This window comes from Ictalurus punctatus, chromosome 2 (assembly GCF_001660625.3).
Source record: "Ictalurus punctatus breed USDA103 chromosome 2, Coco_2.0, whole genome shotgun sequence".
In the NCBI taxonomy this organism is placed as follows: domain Eukaryota; kingdom Metazoa; phylum Chordata; class Actinopteri; order Siluriformes; family Ictaluridae; genus Ictalurus; species Ictalurus punctatus.
In genome coordinates, this window is record NC_030417.2 from 2,657,455 (window position 1) to 2,681,621 (window position 24,167).

At 41.1% G+C, this 24,167-nt stretch overlaps 1 protein-coding gene across 1 annotated transcript in view; it reads left to right on the plus strand.

The window, feature by feature from the left end:
• Positions 1–6,157: 6,157 nt before the first annotated feature.
• The window catches only part of LOC108275270 (exostosin-1), a 149,747-nt gene continuing 131,737 nt past the window's right edge, over positions 6,158–24,167 (plus strand). The window contains exon 1 of the mRNA XM_053686432.1: positions 6,158–8,780. Within this exon, the coding sequence (XP_053542407.1) occupies positions 7,867–8,780 (914 nt within the window). The 5' untranslated portion in view covers positions 6,158–7,866. The remainder of the gene's footprint in view (positions 8,781–24,167) is intronic.

Consider the following 24,167-nt stretch of genomic DNA (forward strand, 5'->3'; position numbering starts at 1 on the left):
TGTGTTAAAAACAGCCTTACAGTTATACAACTATGAAATCACTGAAGTTAAAGTCTTTATCCCAGCACAAATATTAACACGCTGTTAGATTAGATTTCTTAATTTTTTTACTCCACAACATACTGAAACTGTCTAGAGCGTCTGCTTCCTCTCAGCACGCAGAACTGACAGCAGCGATCACGGTCCATCTGCTCTTCCTCGCACGGTCTAATTGCCGCTACACGTCCAGCGGATGATCAGACAGGAGACGACGAGGCGCTGTCCAAACACACCTCGCGTCATCTTTTCCATGACACACCCGAGCAGCATGTGTAAGCAAGCGAGAAAATGCTGGCAGCTCGGATGCTCTCGTCTCTCAGCACCTCGTTTCACTCTGATGGAGAGTGAATGAAGTCATACGTACACCACAGAGCTTCATGTAGTTATATAAGCTGCAGGATTACGGAGTGAAGCAGTGTGCTGCATCGTTTGAGTTTAAACGAGAAATAAAAAGACTTCTGATTTACTTTCCCATGAGATAGTGTTGAATGATTCTATATACAGCGTGACTGTTTACATGAACAGCTTTGCACTTAAGTCTCCATCATCATTGAACGGTTCAACTATAATGAGTTCAGAAATGACTCTGGTGATCATATTCATAAGTTGTTCCTAGGTTCCTGGCTACACAATTGCACTTTTTGACTATATAACATACAGTTATAGAAGAGAAATGATTTATAATCATACTCTCGGGGGTCACCCAGATGACGATGGGTTCCCTTTTGAGTCTGGTTCCTCTCAGGATTTACTCCCTCATGTCTTCTCAGGGAGTTTTTCCTTTCCAACATCACCTCTGGCTCACTCATTAGGGACAAATTGATGCATTTAAAATGTATATATTTCTGTTAAGCTGCTTTGTGTTAACGTCTACCATTAAAGCGCTATACAAATAAAACAGAATTGAATTCAATTTTTCAAGTCCTTAGCATCTGATAGCTCCAGACTTACATTCCTTGCTCTCCTATCTACATAGCTTTCATAACAGATTGTTTGTAGTTGTTATATAAGGACTAAAGTACTTACAGACATGTTATTTTAGTAAATAATCAATGACATAGTGATTGTCCATGTGATCGTTGTGGCCAAAAAAGATTGGCAATTGATTGGCTTTTTCAAAATTTGTGATGCAACTTGTGGACATTTTTGTGCTTTTTTTTAAATGGAAAACTACTTGAAGTGGCGAAATCGCAATTGTACGAAATTGTTTTGCACGCTCTTTCACAGTGATGTTTGTTAGTAAATGAGACCTTTTAGCTGTACGCATGTTCGACGCACATGAATCGAAGAAGGCTTTGATTGAATGTCCCTCGTGATGACGTCACATGATCAAAAAAGGTATAAGAAAAGAGTATCTTAGAGAGGCAGAGTCTCTCAGAAGTAAAGATGGGATGGATTCTGGATGGAAGCATACTGTATGTTGATCTAAAACTAGAATAAGTAATAAGATAGAAGTGTAAGGCGTAACCGGTGTCAGTTTTGTAACAATATAGCAAGTCCAGGCTAGTTTTCTGGTGTCAAGTCCACAATAGTTTTAATTTTTTCCTGATTTTCGCCTAAATTTAATCACCTACCATTTCCCACCGTATTATATGGCAGCTACCGATCGGAGAGTGTGAAAACTAACACATTCTACAGCTACAGTAACTGCATCTTTTCAAACTGCTGCTCATGCTCCATCACATCGAGGGTAGTGGCATCTACCCTCTACCCTCTTCCACATAATGAGCTCACAGATGCCCACAGTTCACTAGTGTCACTGTGATTGACAGGGGAGAGAAAGTAACACCGTTCCTGCCTCTCAGAGAGCACGGCCAGTTGCTCCATTAGCAAGGAAGAACTCTTCTGTTCACTCAGGAATATGTCCAGTTTAGTTTCTAGTTTGGTTTAGCACTTCAGGGGGAAAAGAAACTGCAACCCTGTGAAGTCTCATGCGTTTTCAGAAAGGGTTGAAATGAACATTACGTCCCATTTCTCTGCTTGGTCAAGAAGTGCTTCAGTCATTAGTTTATCAGCAACGTCCCCCCATTTCGACTGAAGTGCTAGCATATACTGTTAGCATAGCCGCTAGCACAGGCCAGTCGCTACGTGCCTAATGAACCAATGGAAAAGAGGAATGGGAAGAAAATGAGATTTACACTCCAAGACACATACACACACACACACACACACACAACAATACACACACACAATACACACTGCTCGTTCTGGCTATTCACACAACTCTTACAGACCTACACTCTCTCACTCAAACATTTTCTTTTCCTGAACATCCATCACCGTTAACTGTAGAGTTTAAATAAAGACAGCGTAATTAACAGGAAATTTAAATACTCCGATAATATAATTTATAGTACAGTGCAATAATACACTTCTGATTCTGGTCAGAAGGTTAATTATCTGGTTAATGAACTTAGAGTAATAATACAAGCTGTAATGATTTAGTAAGTGTAAGAGGCTGGTGAGAGAAAAACCGCTTGTTTGTAGCCGCTACGAATGAAGTGTTAACAGGAAATAACTTGTTTCGTGGATGTTCCACAACATTAACTACAACTATAATTGGATAAAATGTTAAACTTCATGTTCAATAATAAGGCAAATTGCTGTAATATAGTGTAAGTGACTCTACTTCATCACACAACCCAGTCATTGATTATTTTACCATAACAGCATGCCGTGTCATGTTTGATTCCTTGCATAACCTTGTACATTTGAATTTATATCGTAGTATATATTATAACTAATTATAACTCATAAATTGCATTACACCGGTGGAATAGAAATCGACTTATCAGACATTTTCAATCAGTATGAACAAATTAATTATTTTATCTCCGCAAGTCTGATGACTTTGTGTTTAGCTGCTGATGAGCAGGGCGATGGGAAAGGGGAGGGGTGTGAGCCCGCAGCTGGGTAAACAGTTCACACCTCTCTACAATAACATTGGTACAGTGATAAAAACGGACAGGACAACTAAAGCTTTTATAGTAAAACACTGTATACAATTGCTACGATAAAATTATTACATTTAAACCTAGTAGACAAGGTGAAAAAATTCCCGCCATGGCCCTATGTGTACAGAGTTTGCGTGTTCTCCCCGTGCTATGGGGGTTTCCTCCACCAGTCCAAAGACATGCATGGTAGGCTGATTGGCATGTCCAAAGTGTCTGTAGTGTATAATTGGTTGTGTGTATGTGATTATGCCCTGTGACGGATTGTCACCCCGTCCAGGGTGTACCCTGCCTTGTGCCCAGTGCTCCCTGGGATAGACTCCAGGTTCCCCGCAAAATTGTAGAATAAGCGGTATAGAAAATGGATGGATACTTCCAAAACCCTGAGTGTCTACTTTCATTTGAGCCATTAACCACTACTGTGGAGTGTGACATCACAAAAAATCCAATGTTGAACATGGGCACCCCCAAAACAGGTGGAAATTCCTGGTAAAAAGAGTTTAAAGACATCATTTAAGTCTTGGGTAAAGCACTGGTTTAATGTTTCCTGTTATTTAATTCTCATTCTACACCTTATTGCATCATGTGACACTAGCAGTGAATCAAGTGTAATTAAACACAAGAAAGTAGAGGTGTTCAATAACTTTGAATGGCAGTGTTTAATTATAATTACCAAAACTGTGTGTACTCATCAACAGAGTAGATAAAGATTTGCTGACAAACAGAAGGATTTTTTTCAGCATCTGTCCAGTTACAGAGCACACCTCTAGATGGCGTCATTAGCTCCCAGATCACAGTACTAACACCAATCGTATTATACCCGAGATCCTGAGGTTATTACAGAAGGCCGACCGTTTTAAACCTTGTAGCATTTCTCAGGAATTTAACAGCATTAAATATTAATGGTACACTGAAGGTCATCTTTAAAAAAAAATAAACAAACAAACAAAAACAATCATTTCTATGTATTTTATCTATTAATAATGGAAATACAATGATTAGTGTGGACATGACAAAAAATTAAAAAAAATCCAAGGACAGCTGCTGATAAGCAACCGAGTCAAAAAAGAATCATGTATTAATAATGTATTAACACTGAAGGCATTTTTAACAACGTGTTGAATTTCAAACACTTTAATTATCCTTAGCATGCGCAGATTTGCAGGTAAGTAAAGATGAAATAACATGAGTAAAAAAAAAAAAAGAGTATGGAATCATAATAATTTTTAATTTTAAAGGCAAAAAATATTTGAGGAGAAACCGGTGATACGTTTTGGTCAGTCATCAATGACGTGTAGCATCATCATTAAACAAGCGCTAACAAGTTCTAGGTAGCTACATAAGGAATAAAACACCTGGGGGGTGGTGGGTGGGTGGGTGATAAGACCAGACACAAAGCAGAGTTATTATTACAACCATAACATTCATTGCTTTCCTATAAGAGCACATCCTGTTATGTTTTATTCCAATTATAGCCTACCACGGCAATTCACCAACGATAACAAGTTTTATTTATTTAAGATTAACATATCATACTTTCTATCCATCTATCGTTACATTTAATGGTGCACGAAACAAGTTACTTCCTGTTATTATTTACATTATTACCATTGTTTGCTTACATTCACTCGACGTTAATAAAAACTACAAAAACACATCTCCATCCTGAAGACTTTTGCATGGTGGAAAACTGTTACACAGTGTTGATACTAGAGTCTCCTTAGAGAAAACTTCATCATATCAATGATTATACTTTTTCTTTGTTAAATAACATTTTTAATCTGTGTATTATTAGTCTTGGACACCATGTAGTCTATTCATCCATGCATCCATCCATCAATTTTCCATACGTCTTATCCTACACAGGGTTGCACATAGCCTGGAGTCTATCCCAGGGGAGTAAACTGGAGTATGCAGAGGAAACCCCTGAAGCATGGGGAGAATGTGCAAACTCATGCACATAGGATGGAGGTGGAATTCAAACCCCAATGTGCTAACCACTAACCAACCGTGTAGGCGGATTCCCTGTTATTATAGGAACAAATTCTCACAGCTAACACAGAGCTGCTGTTAGACAGTCCATACAGGATTTTGTGGAGTTTTATTGTGATTGTTGCGGCCAAACATGCTTGATTTTGATACGGCTTTTTTTTTTTCCAAAATTTGCGATGTAGTTTGCAACATTTTTTTGTGTGTGGAAACGTACTTGAATTGGCGAAATTGCACTTGTTTATTTTTACAGTCTTTAACAGTCATGTTTGTTGGTAAATGAGACCTTTTAGCTGTACTCCTGTCCGACGCACATAAATCGAAGAATGCTTTGGCTGAATGCACGCTGTGATGACTTCACATGACACGTCTTGGCCCAAATCTGTGGAAAATCTGTGGTAATTTTTAAAAATTGCAAGCTCCTCTGAACATTGCGGAGGTTCCTTGATTTTGGGTTAATTTCTGCGACCATAAAATCACAAAATCCTGGAGGGACTGGTTATAGAAAGGTAATAAATACCTTCTGACCAATCAGACTTGAGAATCCAACAGCGCTGTAGTATAAACTGATTTAGCAAATGTTTACCTCTTTCTCTTTTTACTCTATTCAAAGTCTACTAAACCACATATTACTTAAAAGGAGTAGTAAAATATAGAATCCTGAAAGGTTCTGTGTAGAAACAAACATAGACAAAAAGTGATGATCCATGTTATCAATACGAATAATTTATGACCCACCCCCTTTTTTATATATATATATATATATATATATATATATATATATATATATATATATATATATATATATATATATATATATATATAATATAAGTGTGAATGGTTTATTTATTTCATGTACTAAAATGCTGTTCGGAAATACCTTAATTAAACCTTTTTACACATTTGTACCTAAGTAAACGTGTAATTGATACCTATATGACAGGTTTTTGTCATTAAATTATTTTTTTTAACTATGAAAAAAATTCTTAAATTTAAATCGATAATAATGATAAAATTCGTTCTTGATATTTGTACAATTATCGATAAAAATTTGTTTCTTTCTGACGTTTGGTGTTGTTTTTGACCCGTTTGGCCTTCCACACCGACGTTTTTGACCCGGTTGGCGCGCCATAAAGCTTCTCCTCAGATGATGCTGAGGCAGTTTCGCTCGCGCTCAGAGTCACAGTCGGTTTCATCCGCGCGCTCATGCAACTGAGACGTGAAATACGGAAATGGTTGTCGCGTGTCAGTAAAAACAAAACGCGTGTCGCAAAGGATACGTGCGTTCTAACGCCATTTCCTTTTAAGGTTTTTATTTTTATTGTTATTTTTTCCACCTCCGCGGATTAATAACGGACCCCGCAGTGACACTGAGGAAAGCGGGATGCTCAGGTGTCGGCGCCGGGAAACAAACTTTCTGGCTAAGTGTTAAACACGCGCGAGACGGTGAAAGAGCGCGTGGAGTCACTGGACTCGGACCTGACAGAGACTTCCGGTGAATCTGACAGGAATCTTGGCGGGAAAAAAAAAAGAAAAAAAAAAGCGCGAAAGACCCAAGTTTCAGTCAGAGCTGAATGAAGTTTTATCATTCTGTCAAGATGGCTGGTTTCACCAAATCTGCATCTCTATGACTTAAAAAAAAAACAACAAAAAACTTAAAAGCCTTAAAATGTTATACATTTTTAAAAGTAGAATTTGACTGGGATTTGTAGTGAATTCATATTTTATGCTGTTACAGAACTGGAAAGAAGTCCAAGCCTGCTCGGATATCAGTGAAGAAGTTAAACGGATGCCATGTAGACGACAGGACCGGTTTAATAATTCCTCTTCCTGGTAAGAATGAAGAGTATATTTGACCGTTTGGTTTTGAACGTGTGTTAGACGAGAGTACCGGATTAAACGTGTTCTTCGAGCGGACGTATGGAAAACGCCACGCTTCTGGGATTGACTTCGGGATGACACGTGAAAACCCCAAGAGACCCGAGGGCACGTGCGAGATCCTAAGTTAAATCCGTTCTGAAAAACGCGACCCAGATCTTCAGTCTCGGGAACGGGAGTTCCGTCCGGATACTAGCGCCGTTAAAAAAAAAAATAATTAAAAAAAAAAAGGTCCCCACTTTTTCCTTCAAGGAATAACAATCCGTGTGCACAATATCGGTCTGACTGACTCCATGAAGAAAATGCTCCATCTTGCTCTAAATGACGCTTGGATCTTCTCAACTGAAGCTGAAGGTTGGTTAACGTCACGTGCGCTCGAACAGGTGCGCTGCCGCCCAACTTTCTCCTCGCGTTCAAAGAATTTCACACACCGTTTCATGCAATTTCCATCGCCTTTGTTACCGCGTCACTTCTCAGCTGCAAACAGGATATGGCGCCTTGCAGGTTTATTTTACGCATGAGCTGAAATTTTGTTGCTTTATCCTCTTCATAATTTCCATAAAAGCACATTCATCTAATGCTACTCAAGAGGAAAGTAAATCAGGTGTCAAAGTTAATCAGAATAAAGTTACAGCCTCCATACAGCATTCCCGGTGTTGAATTTAACGACTACAGAGCTTCATTCTATTGCTGTAAGATTTATTTCAGTACTAGAGGTAATAATAATTCAGCACAGGGTATTTTTCATGTGTCTAAGTGCGTAAACGTTATGCAGAGAATTATTAAAGTAAATTTACCTCAGGACTCAGAGTAGTGCATACAGATCATTTTACCAGCTGATTTTATATCAGTTGTTCATGTTATTTTCCCCAGTAAAATTAGCCTTTCTTGGTTTAAGGCTAAGCTGCGTGTGTATGCGTCTGCTCAGAGCGACCCGTACGTTGGCGCTATGCTCTAGCGCCAATATGAGAGTCTTTGTGGCGCGTTGAGCTTCTCCGTGCCAGTCCACATGCAGGCCAAGAAGCGCTACGTGCTAGCATTGGCGGCAGCTTGCGCCATGCTGCTCGCCTACATCTGCACTCTACACACCACCGAGCTCCAGACGCACGGTGACGAGCCGCATTTTCACGCCCTTCTTCAGCATGCTGAGCAGCCATACCTGTTTCTGGAGGAAGTGGAACCAGAAGAGTACGGACCGCTGGTGCTGCTGCGCCGCGAGATCCAGAACAACATGTACAAGAGCCGCCGCTGTCGCATGGACACATGCTTTGACTTCGGTCGGTGTCAGGGTGCCTTCCGTGTCTACGTGTACCCGCCAGGCACAAGCGCGGTCACGGGAATTTCCGAGAATTACCGGAAAGTTCTGGCGGCCATCGAGGACTCACGGTTCTACACGAGCGATCCAAGTGAGGCGTGCCTTTTCGTGCTCAGCGTGGACACGCTGGACCGGGACAGGCTTTCACCACAATATGTGCAGGATGTTAGAACTCAGATCCAGAACCTTCCACTGTGGAATGATGGCAGGAACCACCTGATCTTTAACCTGTACTCTGGGACGTGGCCCGACTATGCTGAGGATTTGGGTTTTGATGTAGGCCAGGCCATGTTGGCCAAGGCCAGCGTCGACGTGCAGAACTTCAGGCCCAATTTTGACGTGTCCATACCTCTTTTTTCCAAAGACCACCCCCAGAAAGGTGGGGAGAAAGGTTATTTGACATCCAACAATGTCCCGCCTGCACGGAAATACCTTCTAGTGTTCAAAGGGAAGAGGTATCTTACAGGAATTGGTTCAGAAACCAGGAACGCTTTGTATCACATACATAACAGGGAAGATATGATTTTGCTGACCACCTGCAAGCACGGGAAAGACTGGGAGAAGCACAAAGACGCCAGGTGTGACCAGGACAATGAAGAATACTCAAAGTAAGTCCACTACTTTTGTCACCTTGCTACTGGTCCAAGCCTGTTTGCCACGGTTGATCACGTTTCGTTCACTGACTGTCGCACGACATGACGAATACACGTTTGCAGTGCCACAGTTGTGACGCATCTGTTTGGTAAAATGAAACGATTCCTGAGAAAAGAATGGCATGTCACTTGACTGTCATGGAAACGAGACCTCGGATTGTAACGAGTGTTGCGTCACAGAGTTAGCTAAAATGACGAGAGACAGGGAACCCCATTAAAAAGCTATAAAATTATTTCAAGACAAAGCATGAAAGCATTTTAGCAGAAATGGATGCTGAGATTTACGATATGTGGCGGTAACAAGGAGGGGCCTCAATGTAGGCAACATATGTTCCACTTGTTCACACAACTCTGCCTTTTTCCTGGCTCAAATGCTTTGTCTTGGTGTTGGTGTTTTCTCTCCTCGGATAACTTTGAAAAAGCTTCGGCCGTTAGCCGAACATTGTGTGTCAGCATCAAAGCTGAATTGAGACGCATTGCTTTTGTTGCGCCTTACAAAACACATTCTCTCACGCATACACAGACACCGAACGACGAGTATTATAATCTCAGTAATCCGTTGCGGATGAGCGGAATAGTGTGTTTGCTTTAGTGCCCCATGGGAAGAGTTGGCCTTCATTGTCCTGGGCTCTTTACATTACATGTGTGTGACAGGCTTTTCTCACTAATGCTTTGTTACAGAGTGTGTATTTCAGCACAGGGACTTCTGTCACATCGTTGGGAAAAGCCCTTTCCCACCCAGAGAGGGTGCACCACACGAGACTGGGACCAATATTTCTCAGTCCTCCTGCGCTGAAGGAGTTGCATTCAAATGTTGGTAATCAAAGCCCTTTATGAAAGAATGAGATGTTAACCAGGAGGCACCATCCACATCATTTCATGCTCATTTCTTGCTAATCTTGCACTCAAACAAGACTACATCATATATATATATATATATATATATATATATATATATATATATATATATATATATATATATATATATATATATATATATATTTTTTCTCTCTCAACAGTTCTTTTAGATGGTCAAGATTTCTAAAGGAGTTCTACCTAAAACCCTTTGCAACCACCAAAAAAGAAAAGAAAAATGTAATCCCTCAGAGGGAAAAGCTGGAGCATATACTAATACTGTCATTAAGCGAGAACAACAACAGACCACTGTTGATCAATTCCCAAAGGAGTGATAGTGGCAGGAAAATAGTTGCTGCTGGTTCGGGATCCATCTTGAGGTAAATAGTAAATAGCGATAGTAACGTAACATGTGTGTTAGGAGCTCTCATGTATTACTATTTTCAAGAAATATATGACGTGTGACTGGGTAAAGAGGGGATTAATCAGAGAATCTGCCAGAGTTAAGTCAGAAGACTCAGACTCAGAGACTGAATACAGCGATTAATCGGCCACGGTTGACTCAGAAGGAACTGGAAAGATCTACAGCTCCAGTGGGAGAAGCTGTTCATAGGACAACCAGAGCGTGGGCACTTTACAAAGTTGGGCTTTCTGGAAGATTGGAGAGCCAAAAGACATGTTAGGGACCTGGCAAGGACTGAATGTGGGGAAAAAAGTATTCTAGTCTCACAGATTGCTTGGCAAAAGTTTGGAAGTAACAGAAAACCGTCCCTGCAGTGAAGCATGGTGGTGGGAACATCATGTTGAGTGTTACCCTTGGCCTGCCTACCCATTTCCCTCTAATGCCCTTTTTACCTGGTGACTGTCTTTTAGTGGATGACGTCCTCTAGGCAGAGTTTCGATCGTGCCATATTCTTGCATAAGTCGATACTATGCAAAGCACTGTATAATAAAACCCACAAATTATATGTAACAAAAAAAAGTTATGAAAGGTGTGCTGTGATTAACCGAAGCAGTGGAAGCAATCGTGGGTAACCCGTAGACGACGAGGCTAATGCAGTCAGCATCAGGTGATCATTTCAATGAACACAAGAGTTTTCTTACTCCGTTCCCTGGCCAATAAAGTACATAAATAACCCTCATTTTGTTTTAGAGGGCTATAAGCGTGCTCTAATAGGGGAATACTCATCTGTAGTTTAAGTGGAGTAATATATGATCCGCTAGCCTGCAAATTAAAGCCCGAGGTCTTGGCCAGCACACACTTACAGTTTAAATAAATTGGAAAGGATTTCAAAGTGGCGGTGCGGTCAATAATTGGCGCTCTGTTAAATTAAGTAGGAGCTCAGAGCCAGAGGAAGAGAGCATTCCTTAAACACACACACACACACACACACACACACACACACACACACTCAGTCACTCACACACTTCCCGCTGTGCCGGGGTGGATTAAAAATGAGCCTCGCATAATTCTGCTACGACAGCCCAGGCTGGGCACAGCACACACGCTCTCTCATAGTCGATGCTTGATTTCATTATTGAGCGACTCCGAGTCAATGAGAGGCCCGATTCAGAATGCTGTCAGATGTCTTTGTCAGTTTCCTGTTCATTTGCGCCTGCAGGAGAAGGAAGGAGAGACGGATGGAGGGATGAAGGCAGGAGACAGAAAAGGGAACCCTGCTGATAAGATGTATCGGCTGACTCTAAATTAGAGACGTTCACGACCTGCAGTTTCATCACAGAGAGAGAGAGAGAGAGAGAGAGAGAGGGAGAGAGGGACATGCAGAGAAAGAGAGACGAAGTGATGGAGAGGGATGTTTTAATAGAGGTACGGTATGAGAAAACGCAAGATGGTGAGAAAGTGCTTTAATTAGTGTGTGATTAATGGATTGTGTGTTTCTTCTCTCCTGGATCAATTCATCTATACATAGAACACCTAAACGCTCATAAATCTGTTTATATTAAGCATTTTTCATGAACGTATAAAACAGAAGAATTTCTCGCAGACGTTTTTAGGTAACAGACTAAATATTAAATGAAGAATATTTATTCTGGAAAAGTTCCATTTATTTGGGAATTATTTAAGAAAAACACACTTAAGTTCTCGCAAAGCTTCCAGGTATTTAAGGAATAAAACCCTCTGTGTCATGCTGTTATAGGAAAATACTTAACAATGGGGTGGTGCGATGATGCAGAGTTACTGTTACTGCCCGGAAGTTGATTATATTCCTATAATCTATCCATATCAAGTCTTTTATTCCTTTTACACCACAGCGCTTTTCCCTGAAGACTTTCCCACGGTGGAAGACCTCCTGAATGTTACAAACCACAGACGCTGGAGGCGCCTTCAAACAAAAAAAAAGGTCCTTACAGAGAATAAGTCAGAGCTAGCTTTCAAATGTCTAGCAATACGAGACCATTTTGAGACACTGGTAGAGAAGAAATGCTAACTGACATCTTAAGCCCTATTCGGAATGGATTAGTTTATCATCAGGGCATCTGTAATACATTTTTTTTTTTCTCCAGACATCTACTCGGTGATGAAAATCTCACATCTGGACAGCAATAAATCTATGAACACAGGAGGCGTGAGTTTCCACAACAAGAAGAGACTCTTATTACAGTTTAAAGCAAACCAAAGTCCCAGCAACAATTTGAAAATTCGATGAAACAATAATCACAAAGGATACAAGAAGCATCCATTTTTTGTTTTCGTGATTCGGGAAGCGCTCACACACACACACACACACACACACACACACACACACACACACGTATCCAGACGGGACTAAAACAATAGAAAATACTAGATAATTCGGCATGTGTAGTGTTCTCAGAAGAGGATACAAGACATGGCTGATCCGGATAGAAATAAAGGTACACAGGAAGTTACCCCAGTACCCCATGTAAATTTAATCCCATCCAAATACGGCTTTACAGTAGATTTTCCATTGGGATTCTTTTGTCATGCAGATCTGGCAACCCTGGTCATAACGCATACCATCAGGAACACGTACATCAATTTTTCTTACACCTAACAAAGAAATTTAACAAATCAGACAGGACTTTTTCCACAATAGAGTCAGTACAGTTGACTAAATTCCAGTACAATTTTATACCAAGTACCTTAAACTGTACACTTCATTTAAACACAGTGGTAAACAAAATGTCATTTTATAAACTGAATTTATTAACACGTTTTGAACCTCTTAGGTTCCTAGCGGTTTGACGGTTTACGGTTTACACCATGTCATGTCGGATTTGAAACCTCATGTATATAAAGTAACTCTAACCTGGAGTGTGTATTGAAATCCCTCCATGGCAGTATACACGCTGTCTTTCCTAGCTTTTCGGAGAAAAAGGCAGGTGGAGAATGGTTGGAAATGGAGCAACAGTTGAGCAGCAGAGAGAGACGTGAGGGATGGTGTGACAGGATGAGATTGGAACAGGCCCACCTGCTGTGATGTGTTCAGTAACAGTGTAATGTGTCAGTGGGAGTCACACTTTAAACCTCTGTAATGAGGAGCCATGAAGAGAACCACCACCTTCACTCTGCCACAGAGTGTTTACTGGCCTGGAAATAATGGTCTTCAGTTGAATTTGTATCTGCCATAAGAGATATATTCCATCAAATTGGGTATATATTTACAGCTAGAGCATACGTTATGGGATATAGCACAGTTTCCAATACGTTTCAACACGTCAAATAGTCATTCAGCATTCTCCTCAGGAAGACGCTGCCTGGGGTTTGTTTGTCTTTATTTTCTTTTCTTTTTTTTAACGCCGAGATGAAGCCTGTCCCATTTGGAAGGTATCAGCAGACAGCTGTCGTCTAAGGTTCCTTATTTTGGGAGAATTTGTAGGCAGCGTTTCTAGGCTAAAACAATCACAAAAGTCTGTTCACTAGACAACAGTTGAAAAGGTTTAATAAACAGGGAACAGAACTGTCAGTCTGACAAAGGAATGATTTATTTTTTTAAGCAATGTAATCTTAATATATTATTATACCGCAGATCCGATTGGTCACAAGGTCTTGATTAATTTTCTCAGGAAAATAATCACATAATCTAAGACTGACAATATACAAAATTAAAATATAGGTATAATTGTTGATCTGGTCAATTTTCCTGTGAGGTGATGTTTATTTCAACATTTTTGGAAGGAGTCTCCAGTACCAGTCTCTTAATAACTGTCAGTAAGGACAGAGAGTTTTGTTTTGTTTTTTTGTCTTCAAGAAACAGAATAAAAGAGAGGCTGGTTAGGGAATGACTATTTATAGCTGCTGTAACTTAAGTGATAAAAGGAATTCACTGGTTTTGTGTACCTTCCACAACTTAAAATGTAACTATAAATGGATAAAAAGTACACCGCCATTCTTTAATGAAAACAAGAACTCATGGGAAAATTGGTGTGGTGTAAGAGTAATAAACCATTTAAGAACGTGGTGTTATAGTAAAATTATCGACTTCAGGGTTTTAACGTTAACTCTGCTTCATCACACCGCTCGGTCATTGATTATTAACTAACAGAAATTTTGTATTGCTTACATACTGTGATAATATAGTGAAGCGCAGTCAGCTAACCTCAGTGTATTCAGTGGAGCTAACCCGGACTTGCCCTTAACCCTGAGGTCATACGCTCTATACTTGGATTGGATTCTGCCCCATTTGGATAAAAGCTCTTCTTAAATCACTCAGACACTTCATTATCATTTCGTCTCCTGGCTTCCTGAGCTACAGCCAGTATCTGAAAGTTGTACTCCATGCTCCTTAAAGCCGAAGAAGTTAAAGGAGTTAGGGTTGTGACGATGTATCAAAAAATACATGACATTTATTTATGGTATTTGGTAGACACCCTTAACCAGAGCAACTTCCATTCATCCATCTGAGTAGTTGAGGGTTAAGGGACTTGCTCAAGGGCCCAACGATGGCAGCTTGGTGGTGCTGGGAATTGAACTCATGACTTTCTGAGCAGTAGACCAACACCTTAACCACTGAGCTAACACTGCCTGTTAAAATAATTCAGCAGCTCCCGACTACATGCCAGCTCCTAATGTCCTTAAACCTGACATGGTGGAAAGACGTCGTTTAGTTAGGCGACCGGTTGTCGACGATTACATCATTAATCCAGATTTATTCTTTTTTTTTTATTTTTGGTAAATCACAAGCAGAGAAAAAATATTTTATATATTTTTTTTTTTTTTTGTCTGAAATGTAATTTAAAAAAAAAAAAAAAAAACTAAACCTTGTGTGCTGTAATGACTATTAAATTCAGTCATGCCAATCATAATGGCACTTTTATTTTCACCAAACTGCATACTTGTGTGTGTGTAGGTGTGTGTGTGTGTGTGTGTGTGTGTGTGTGTAGGTGTGTAGAGCTGAGTTCTGCACTAATAACTCGCCTGCTCTTGTATGACCTTACACCACACACACACTCACACAACAGACACATACACACTGTCTCCGTCTCAGTCTGTTTCCTCTTCGTTCCTCTCTGTCAAACTGACACACAGTGACACACACACACACACACACACACACACACACACGCAAACGGCTCAGTATAATGAGCGAATATTATTATTGTTTTATGTAAATGTCTGGAACGACACATTAGACAGTCTGCAGCAGGTGGCCTCCTGGGCTTGATTGACATTTCAGCTGACACATTTCTCTGCAGGAGGGACCGTCCGTGTGTGTGTGTGTGTGTGTGTGTGTGTGTGTGTGGAATTTGGCAGTCTCTTGTAAGCACAATGACACCATGCGTGCATCTGTTCAGCATATATTTATTTCACATGTACATTAGAGACGGGAAGCGGTACATAAATGCTCACAAGAGACAGTAATCAGTCCCTCCTGGGTTTCGCGATTATTATGACCGCAGAAATTGACGCAAAATCAATCAAAACAACATTCGGAAAAACTTGCAATTTATAAAAATTACGCAGTTTTGGGCGAAGACGCGTCATGTGACGTCACAGTGAGACGTTCTGTCAAAGCCCTCTTTTCTGGGCTTAGATTCATCTGGGCTTTGATTCATCTGGGCTTTGATTCATCGATTCACATGTCATGATGGACAAATCATATTCCTCATTTTAGTAATGAGGAGAAAGAACAGAAAAGAGCACAATATTTAAGAGAAGGTGGTTTGGGGTCATATTGCATACTCTCTGGATCTGAGTCGCACCAAAAGTAATAACTCGAGGTGAGTCAATCATGAATTCTTTCTTGTTTCCTTCTTTCTTTTTCTTTAGCAGGAAATGCAATATACAAACACTGTTGGTCAGCTAAGATTGATGACATCCAGAGGAGGAGAGGGGAACGCAGGAAAGATCTGCTTGTGGCGCTATTGATCTCCAATATGAATAAATCATGTGGTCGCCGCTGATATTTCCACCTTGTACTTTGGTTGTGTTGCCACTGGCGATGAATGCAGGATGTGTTCGTTTTCAGCTGGAGATAAGCAGGTTTCAGGTTTATGCTGTCGGCTCATAGGAAACAAGTCTTGCAGAGTTAGCATCTGTAAAAGGACACATTTTATTTGTTCCAGGCACTGTATGTTACAACAGGGAGCACTGGGGAGAAAAGTCAGCTCGTTTTTTATTCCTTTTTATTCCTGTTTTGGAGTTGTTTAACCGTTAGAAATTCAAGAGTTTAAACACTTATTAATATTAAAAAATGACTAGTTTATCAAATAGCAACCTGAGGTGAACCTAGCTTATGCTAACGCCATCCTTCAATAACTCCTGCAGTCCATTCCGAAGTGACCTGAAGCAGGGACACGCCCATGGCAGCCAAGTTTAGGGTCGTGCCAGATAAAAGTCTTTACTTCAAAAGGCCCTTGAAAATGGCCGAATCCAAAGGGAACAAGCGACAGCCAGTTTGTTCCTGAGATTCTTTGAACTTGACACAGCAGTAGATGGGCTTACCTGTAAATGTGGGTTTTAGCTAAAAAAAGTTGGTAGGGTTACACTTAACCTATAAATGTAGGTAGGATTATTCTTACCTGTAAATGTGGGCGGGGTTATCTATAAACGTGGGCAGGCTTACGCTTATCTATACATGTAGGCAGGATTATTATTACCTGTAAATTTTGGGCAGGATTATATGTAAATGTAGGCCATCTTATTCTTACCTGTAAACGTGGGCGGGGTTATCTAAAAATGTAAGCATGATTATTCTTGATTTTTAGGATATTAAAGAAATCATTTTTTTTTAAAAAGGTCCAACATTTTTGCTCGCTGTTTATTAACAAATTTCGTAGAAACACTGCATTTTCAAGAATGAAGAGTCCCGTTGTCATCTCTTTCCCTCCCTGCCCCTTTAAAACTGTCTGTGTCTTTAATGATTATGGATCCAGAGCGTGCGGTACCCAGTTAAAGCACACAGATGTGTTCTTGTAATTCTCACACAGGTGTTGTGTGCAGAATGAAGTGAAGCCGTGACTGGCTCGCGTTAGGGCAAATCTTTGCAAATCAGCAGCTGACATGCAACTGGGGCGAGCTACGGTTATGGAAATTACTGAAATGTTGCTAAAATATTGCAAACTGGCTCAAACAAACTGGGAAGAAGAAGAAGAAGAAGAAAAAGTGTGCAGTGCTGGACAAACAAAGCCAAGGCTATAGTGTATATGGAGGCAAGTGTTGGTTCTTATGCATTCTTTCTCTCATTGTAGGCAATATATGTGCTACAGGGAAACAGGGTCTGACTTTGGATGCTTTGTTGTGCATGAAATAGATGTAAAGTGTGTGAGTGTGTGTTAGCACTGTGCCTACGTACCGTTAAGCAAACAAGGTCACAGCTTTGATTTGCGACTGCATCTGGCAGGTCAGTCATTTTTACGGCCGTGTTTATGAAAGGTGACATCAGCGTGAATAACCCTTCCATTCTGTTCACACTGTCATTTAATATCCATCCACCTGTCCAACTCTGCTCTCTCTCTCTCTCTCTTTCTCTCTCACACACACACACACACACATACACGCGCGCCTATTATCATGTTTTATGATGATTTATACCACAGCACTGTTGAATTCTCAAACCTGATCCTGATTGGTCAGAAGGTGATGATTCATTTTCCATTAAAGCAGCTCTGACAGTAGAGCAGCTCCAAATCACAGGTTTGTATTAACGCGCTCGTTCCTATAGCAACGCCTCGTTAACGAGGACTTTTACGGCGGACACACAATCTGTAAACAAAATGAAACAATGTGTTGCTATCGAAAACGATTAAAAACACACGTAATTATCGATATGGTGAAGTTTTCTGTAAGGAGGAAGGAGTCTCCAGTGTCAGACTTCACACACACACACACACGGAAAAAAAAACACAATCTTTTTGAGAAAAAAAAGATAGGGTGGAGTTAGGGGCTGAAGCTTTATCTTTCCTCAAAATTTTGGACAAGATTAGTGCGTATGTCTTCTATTTATTAGGGATGCGTGATGAGGAGTTGCGAGTGCTCGGACACCGGATTTCCAACAGACGCTCGTTTACGGTAATAAATTCACGAGGTAACAAATTAGAGTCTGTTTTTAAATTCACAATAGCAGTGTCAGAGCGGAGATCAGGTGTGCGTAGGTGTGTGTGTGTGGGTGTGTGTTGTTTCAAAGAAAAAAATAAACCCCCGCGAGCAGAAAGCCCTTTGGAGCCACGAGCTCCTTATTCATTACCTCGCAAGACATTATACAGATCCATAACCATGGCCAAATTAATTGTTTCCACTAACCCTAATTATGAAAAAGCATCCAGAAGAAGCGTGGTAAGCATTTGGAAGCGTCGCTACTTTTCAGTTTGATAAATCTCCAGCTGCGTAGGCTGTCTGCTTTCAGGAGCCGGGCATTCATTTGAACAAAAACTTGATTTACTGCAACATCAATACCGACTTTCCCAGAATCTTCTGGCTGAAAACGTGAAGCGGCCGGCGTGAGCTCTACATTCATTACATTGCAGCTGATATTCACCATGACTCGCCATCGATCAGCCAGACTTCGTTTTTTTTTTTCCCTTTGCTTTAATTTAATTTGACCTTCACGAGACCTGTCAGCAGGTAATCCTGCGCTCTTACCAATGCGCAGTGATATCACTCATGTATCTACTCAACCTTGAGAGCGGTTTATACACACGGTTTTCTTCGAGAGTCAATTGACACTTTTGGCTTTGCTTCTTTAGTAAATAAAACGTTGTCGTGGTTTGTAGCCGTATGTTGTTTTGTAGCTGTTGTAACGCGAGTGATCTTGTTTCACGGTGAGAGTGAGTAACTCCGCTTCGTCACACCACACTGCGCTTGCTTATTTTCCCGTTACAGAATTTTAATAGTTGCGTATAATATATAAGGTTTACCTGTAGATTTCTAAAACCCAACCCCCACACACACGTAACGGAGTGTGTTAGCAGGCTGGAGGGTTGTTACAGGTCCACGGTTAGACACGGCGTCACGGTGATCGGATTGTTACCTTTGGCGTTTGTGAGCATTGTGTGTACAGAGCTTCGCATCCTTCAGGGGTTTCCACTAGGCACACCAGTTTCCTCCCACAGTCAAAGACATGCGATGTAGGCTGAATGGCATCTCTAAATTATCCGTAGTGTGTGAATGTATGCGATCGTGCCCAGTGATGGGTTGGCACCCCGTCCCGCCTCGTACCCCAATTCCCCTGGGATTAGACTCCAGGCTCCTCGTGACCCGGTGTAGGATAAGCGGTATGGATAATGGATGGATGGATGGATGGATGGCTCTCCTGTCTGAATTGACATGTTGGTAAAGATTGTGTTACATCCTGTATGAAAAGTGGGTTTTTATTGCTATGTAGTCACTTTTTTCAAACGCGGAACAATATAAACATAGACAACGTTGAAAATATGCATCAAAGAAGCAACAGGGATTTAACTCGTTGAATTCCTAGCACAGACACAGCTACGTACATGTTATGGTCATGTGACACATTAACGATCAAGCTACACTTGCAGCTTGTTGTGAATATCAGTGAGACGAGAACGTATACGCCATGAAAACACACCCATTTCTGGGATGTTACTACGGACGTCGTCCGGCAATGTTCTTTTATATATATATATATATATATATATATATATATATACACACAAGCCTACGAGGATGTGCAAAGAGACTTTTGTATAAAGATTTCGTCATTGATATTTCCTTGTGTGTTTATAAAATGCTGGATTACTGTGAATCCGTGAGATTTTTAGACGAGGCTATCGTCCCGTGAACATTCCAAACCCTAACACCCCTGATACGCTGCGGTGTCCGAGGGAGCGACCCGCTGTCGTGAGACGAGTTTGAAAACGTACGAGGTGAAATCAGAATCAGCGCTGGAGGTGGAAGCTCGTTGGCCTCTAAGCTCTCAGCAATGAATCACTCTGTAAGGTGTGTGCGAGTGCACAGATCGTGCTCGGGCTGTATTTACGAGCCAATCAGAAACCGCTACGCTATGGCCTTGGCTCTATAATACGACCCTGAGGTACTCCGTACGTTTCTTCATCACGTGTGAATTCTCTTCATTTTGATTGTACTAAGAAAACATCGAGATGTCTTCACTTGTGTTTGTCCATTGTGTAAAAAAAAGAAAAAAAGGAGAAGAAAGAACAGGAACCAGGGTGAGGGGGGAAAAAAAAAATAAAAACAAAAGGGATTGATTTATCCGACGGTGCCGCCTCAGAGCGCGACCCTCTCCGGGACCTGAATATGGATTCAATAATACAGTGATGGAGTGCGAGAGCGATGGAGTGATTGAGTGATAGCTGGAGGGAGGTAGAGAGGGATGGATGGATGAAGGTCATTTGATATGGGCTGTTATTATTGAGTGAGCTGTGCACTCTGGCATGCTGGGGCTCTCGCCGCTCCCGTGGCTCACATGTGTACGTTAGCTCAAAAGTCAAGTGTGAGTTTTAGATACGAGAAAGACTTTAGCTCACTACTGAGCACGTCCATCTCTTTATTAAAACACAGATACAAAGTGGACGTCCTGGAAAAAGGTACATTTGCTGATGCTTTTATCCCAAGTGACTTTTGAGAAAGCAGGGAAGGATCTCGTTGAAGTACCAAACGGAGGTAGTTTTAGCGGTTATACCTATAACCACTGAGCCACGGCTAGTTTTCGTGTCACGAAAAACATCTCGAGAACGTGGACACGATGTCCTAGCACATCCAGACGTCTTTTATTCCTCTTATACCATTTGCTAATCTGTTTGATTGCCAACTCAACCAAGGAATTTATCAGTGGGGAAAAGTGGAAGGTTCTAGACTGGCCAAGTCTTAACCAGACCTTAAACCTTAAGTGAGCAGCGTTTCACCTCCTGAAGAAGAGACTGAAGGGACTTTTTGATGCAAAAGGATATGTTCCGATACTTTTGCTCGCCTAAAATTGGGTGGTCTGAAAAAGCCTGCCTTTTTGGATTCAAGCCCAGTTTTCACACCTGCCGCTGCTCCTGAAGAGGCGGAGTCTGCACAAGAGGAGGAAGTTACCTGGTCTTGTTTTAAAGTGTGTGCCCGAGAAAAACCCCGAAAAACAAATGAACGACGCGCAATTCTACGGTTTAGATTTGAATTTTTACGTGTAAACATTTGACATTCAATCTGTTCTCCACTATTACATCGTCAATCATGTTTTTTTTATCTATTACTTATTGTAAATCGTGATCGAGTAGACATCAATATCGCACATCACGTTCTTATTTCTCATTCTTTCATAATACACTGGAGTAAAATTCCTGCCTGCATTTTTAGGTCATTATGCCCTTAAAGAATCTGATGACACAGTGGATTGTTAGATAATTGTGTGTGTGTGTGTGTGTGTGTGTGTGTGTGTGTGTGTGTTGTAACAGATGGCGGGCAGTGTGTTTACAGGCACTCCAAATAACAGCACTGAAAACAAGGCCCAGCTGGAGGAGTACGTGCAACTAGACAATCATAGAACAAAGTCACCACGTCTGTCACACACACACACACACACACACACACACACACACACACACACACACACACAGAAACTTTGCCACGAACACGGACTGAAAATCATATTGTGATTATCGTGAAGCCGTAACGTTCTTGGTTAAAGATCGGCCTGCGTCGATTCGATTAAAGTTCATTTCTCTATATCTGATCGTGTGAATGGCGTCTGATCGCGGTACACATGAACCATAAAACATTCGCGTGAATTATTACATGACGAAAAAAATGTAAATATACTATTAGAGAAGCCTAGTGTTATTGTTGTTGCTCTGTAAGCCTGTTTTGAATTCACGAATGCACATACGACGCTTCCATCACCGCATGTTGTTGCCGTACGGCAACAATGACATTTTACCGTTTAACAGGATACTCAATATATTTAAACTTGTATACGTGACTAAATATAAATATTAACGCGTCTCAGATCGCATTTCATTTTTCCCTTTGAGCATAAATATTGAGAAATGAATCGGAACCCTGTGATGATGTCACCCTTCACCATGCTATGTGATTGCAGAAAAGGCGTGTACCGGTACGTCCGTGGCATTTTTCCGTTTTGTTTTTTTTTTTTTGCCGTGCACTTGATGTTTTTCGTTTTACGCACCGTCCGTCGTAAACTCTAGAGAGCGCCGTGTGTGAAAATCCCAGGATTCCAGGCAGAACTACTTTAAAAAAAAAAAAAAAAAAAAACTGGCAGCAAGAACACCATGTGACAGTCAAAGTCACTGCTAATGGATTCATATACAGCGCTGCATCATGCCTCCAGCTACTACACACTCTCCCTCTGGCCGTGTGTGTGCGCGCTTGGTCTACCTTTGACTGCGATAGTGATTCCCTATCATCTGTCTTTATCCCTCACACACACACACACACACGCCTCACCTTTAACGGATAATCACCCGTGCCCATGTACTCAAATGCTCATTCACTATTTATATCACCATTATACCTCTGTGCTGTTGAATTCTGCAATCTGATTGGTCAGAAGGTATCGAAGCATTCTGAGATTTATTCATTTGCCACACACACACACACACACACACACACACACACACACACAAAGAGTGTAGAGGTAATTCGGCTCAATGATTACATCCTTCCTTTAAGTATAAATGCTTGGCATGCTTGAGTCTGTAAGTGTGTGTGTGTGTGTGTGTGTGTGTGTGTGTGTGAATAAAGAACAGATTAAAAAGAACTTCTCCTGCTTTCTTTCTCTCCTTTCTTTCTATCTCTGTACACAAGTAGGCGATTTCACCACAAAGACATTGTTCGTATTTTTCGGGCGAAGGTATCCGAAATGTTCTCCATCTGTCCTGATTTATCCTTATGAAAAGCAGAAACTCACTGAAAAACCTCTCTCACACACACACACACACACACACACACACACACGACCAGCATCTCGCTGTGAAACAGCTTCACTTGAAGAAGTTTATGTTGTGCGTCATCTAATATCTCACACACACACCAGACACCCGACTGAGGTGCCAACCTGCATGTTCCTAATTAGTCTGTTTCTACTGAGCGTGTGTGTGTGTGTGTGTGTGATACTGGAAACAATTGATTTACGGCTACGCTACAGTAATTGAAATTTAAAAAAAAAAAGAAAAAAGTCCAACTTATGAGTGTTTTATCACTTTGTTGCTGAATTACTATAACAAATCGCACACACCATAAAATTCAACCACATGCCATGAAATAGTCTCAATACATCAGATTATAATGAACATGTGGCGTGTGTGCGTGCGTGTGTGTGTGTGTGTGTGTGAGAGAGAGAGAGAGAGAGAGACACACGAGCATTGTTCACTTGCTCGGAATCTTTTTCCCGTGTGTGTGAGTTCTTGTCTTGTGCATCATGCAGTAATGTTGTTTGCACCTTTTACACTAATATAACCATGAGAAATCACCGAGGAGTGTAACCAAGCCCCCCCCCCCCACACACACACACACGTACGCAAGCCCGCCGCGCGTCCTTTCATATTTCGGTTGCGGTGCAGGCTGTTCCGCAGTTTTTCACTGCATGCATCTTCCTTTTGCTTGAAAACCAAATCAGTCACAGCATGGAAGAAGGAAGCGTCGGGTTTTCATTAACACTCCTTCCTCGGCAGGAACAAACTGTTCAAGTGATTTTTTCAGGTGGAAAAACAGCAATGCCGTGAAACATAATTAATAGCTTGCCTTTGTATCATGGAGGTTTTTTTTTCACCCCCTCTGACATGACTTAACGTATAGCTATACGCTGTATAAACTGCACACACGCGTTTACGTCACGTCAGCACGTCTAGGGAGTACAGTCACAGGGTGGGTGGGAACCGGTACCTGATCAAAGCGTGGAGAAAATTCTGGAAACTTCTCCATCTGTATGCAAAAATATATAACAAGTACTACACATTGTGTAAAAGTCACCATTTGTGCTTGCGTGTGTGTGTGTGTGTGTGATTGTGTAAGACGGATAATCGATTCATTTTTCCCCCCCTTCTCACTCCATTCATATACAATCCAACAAAATAATTCTCACT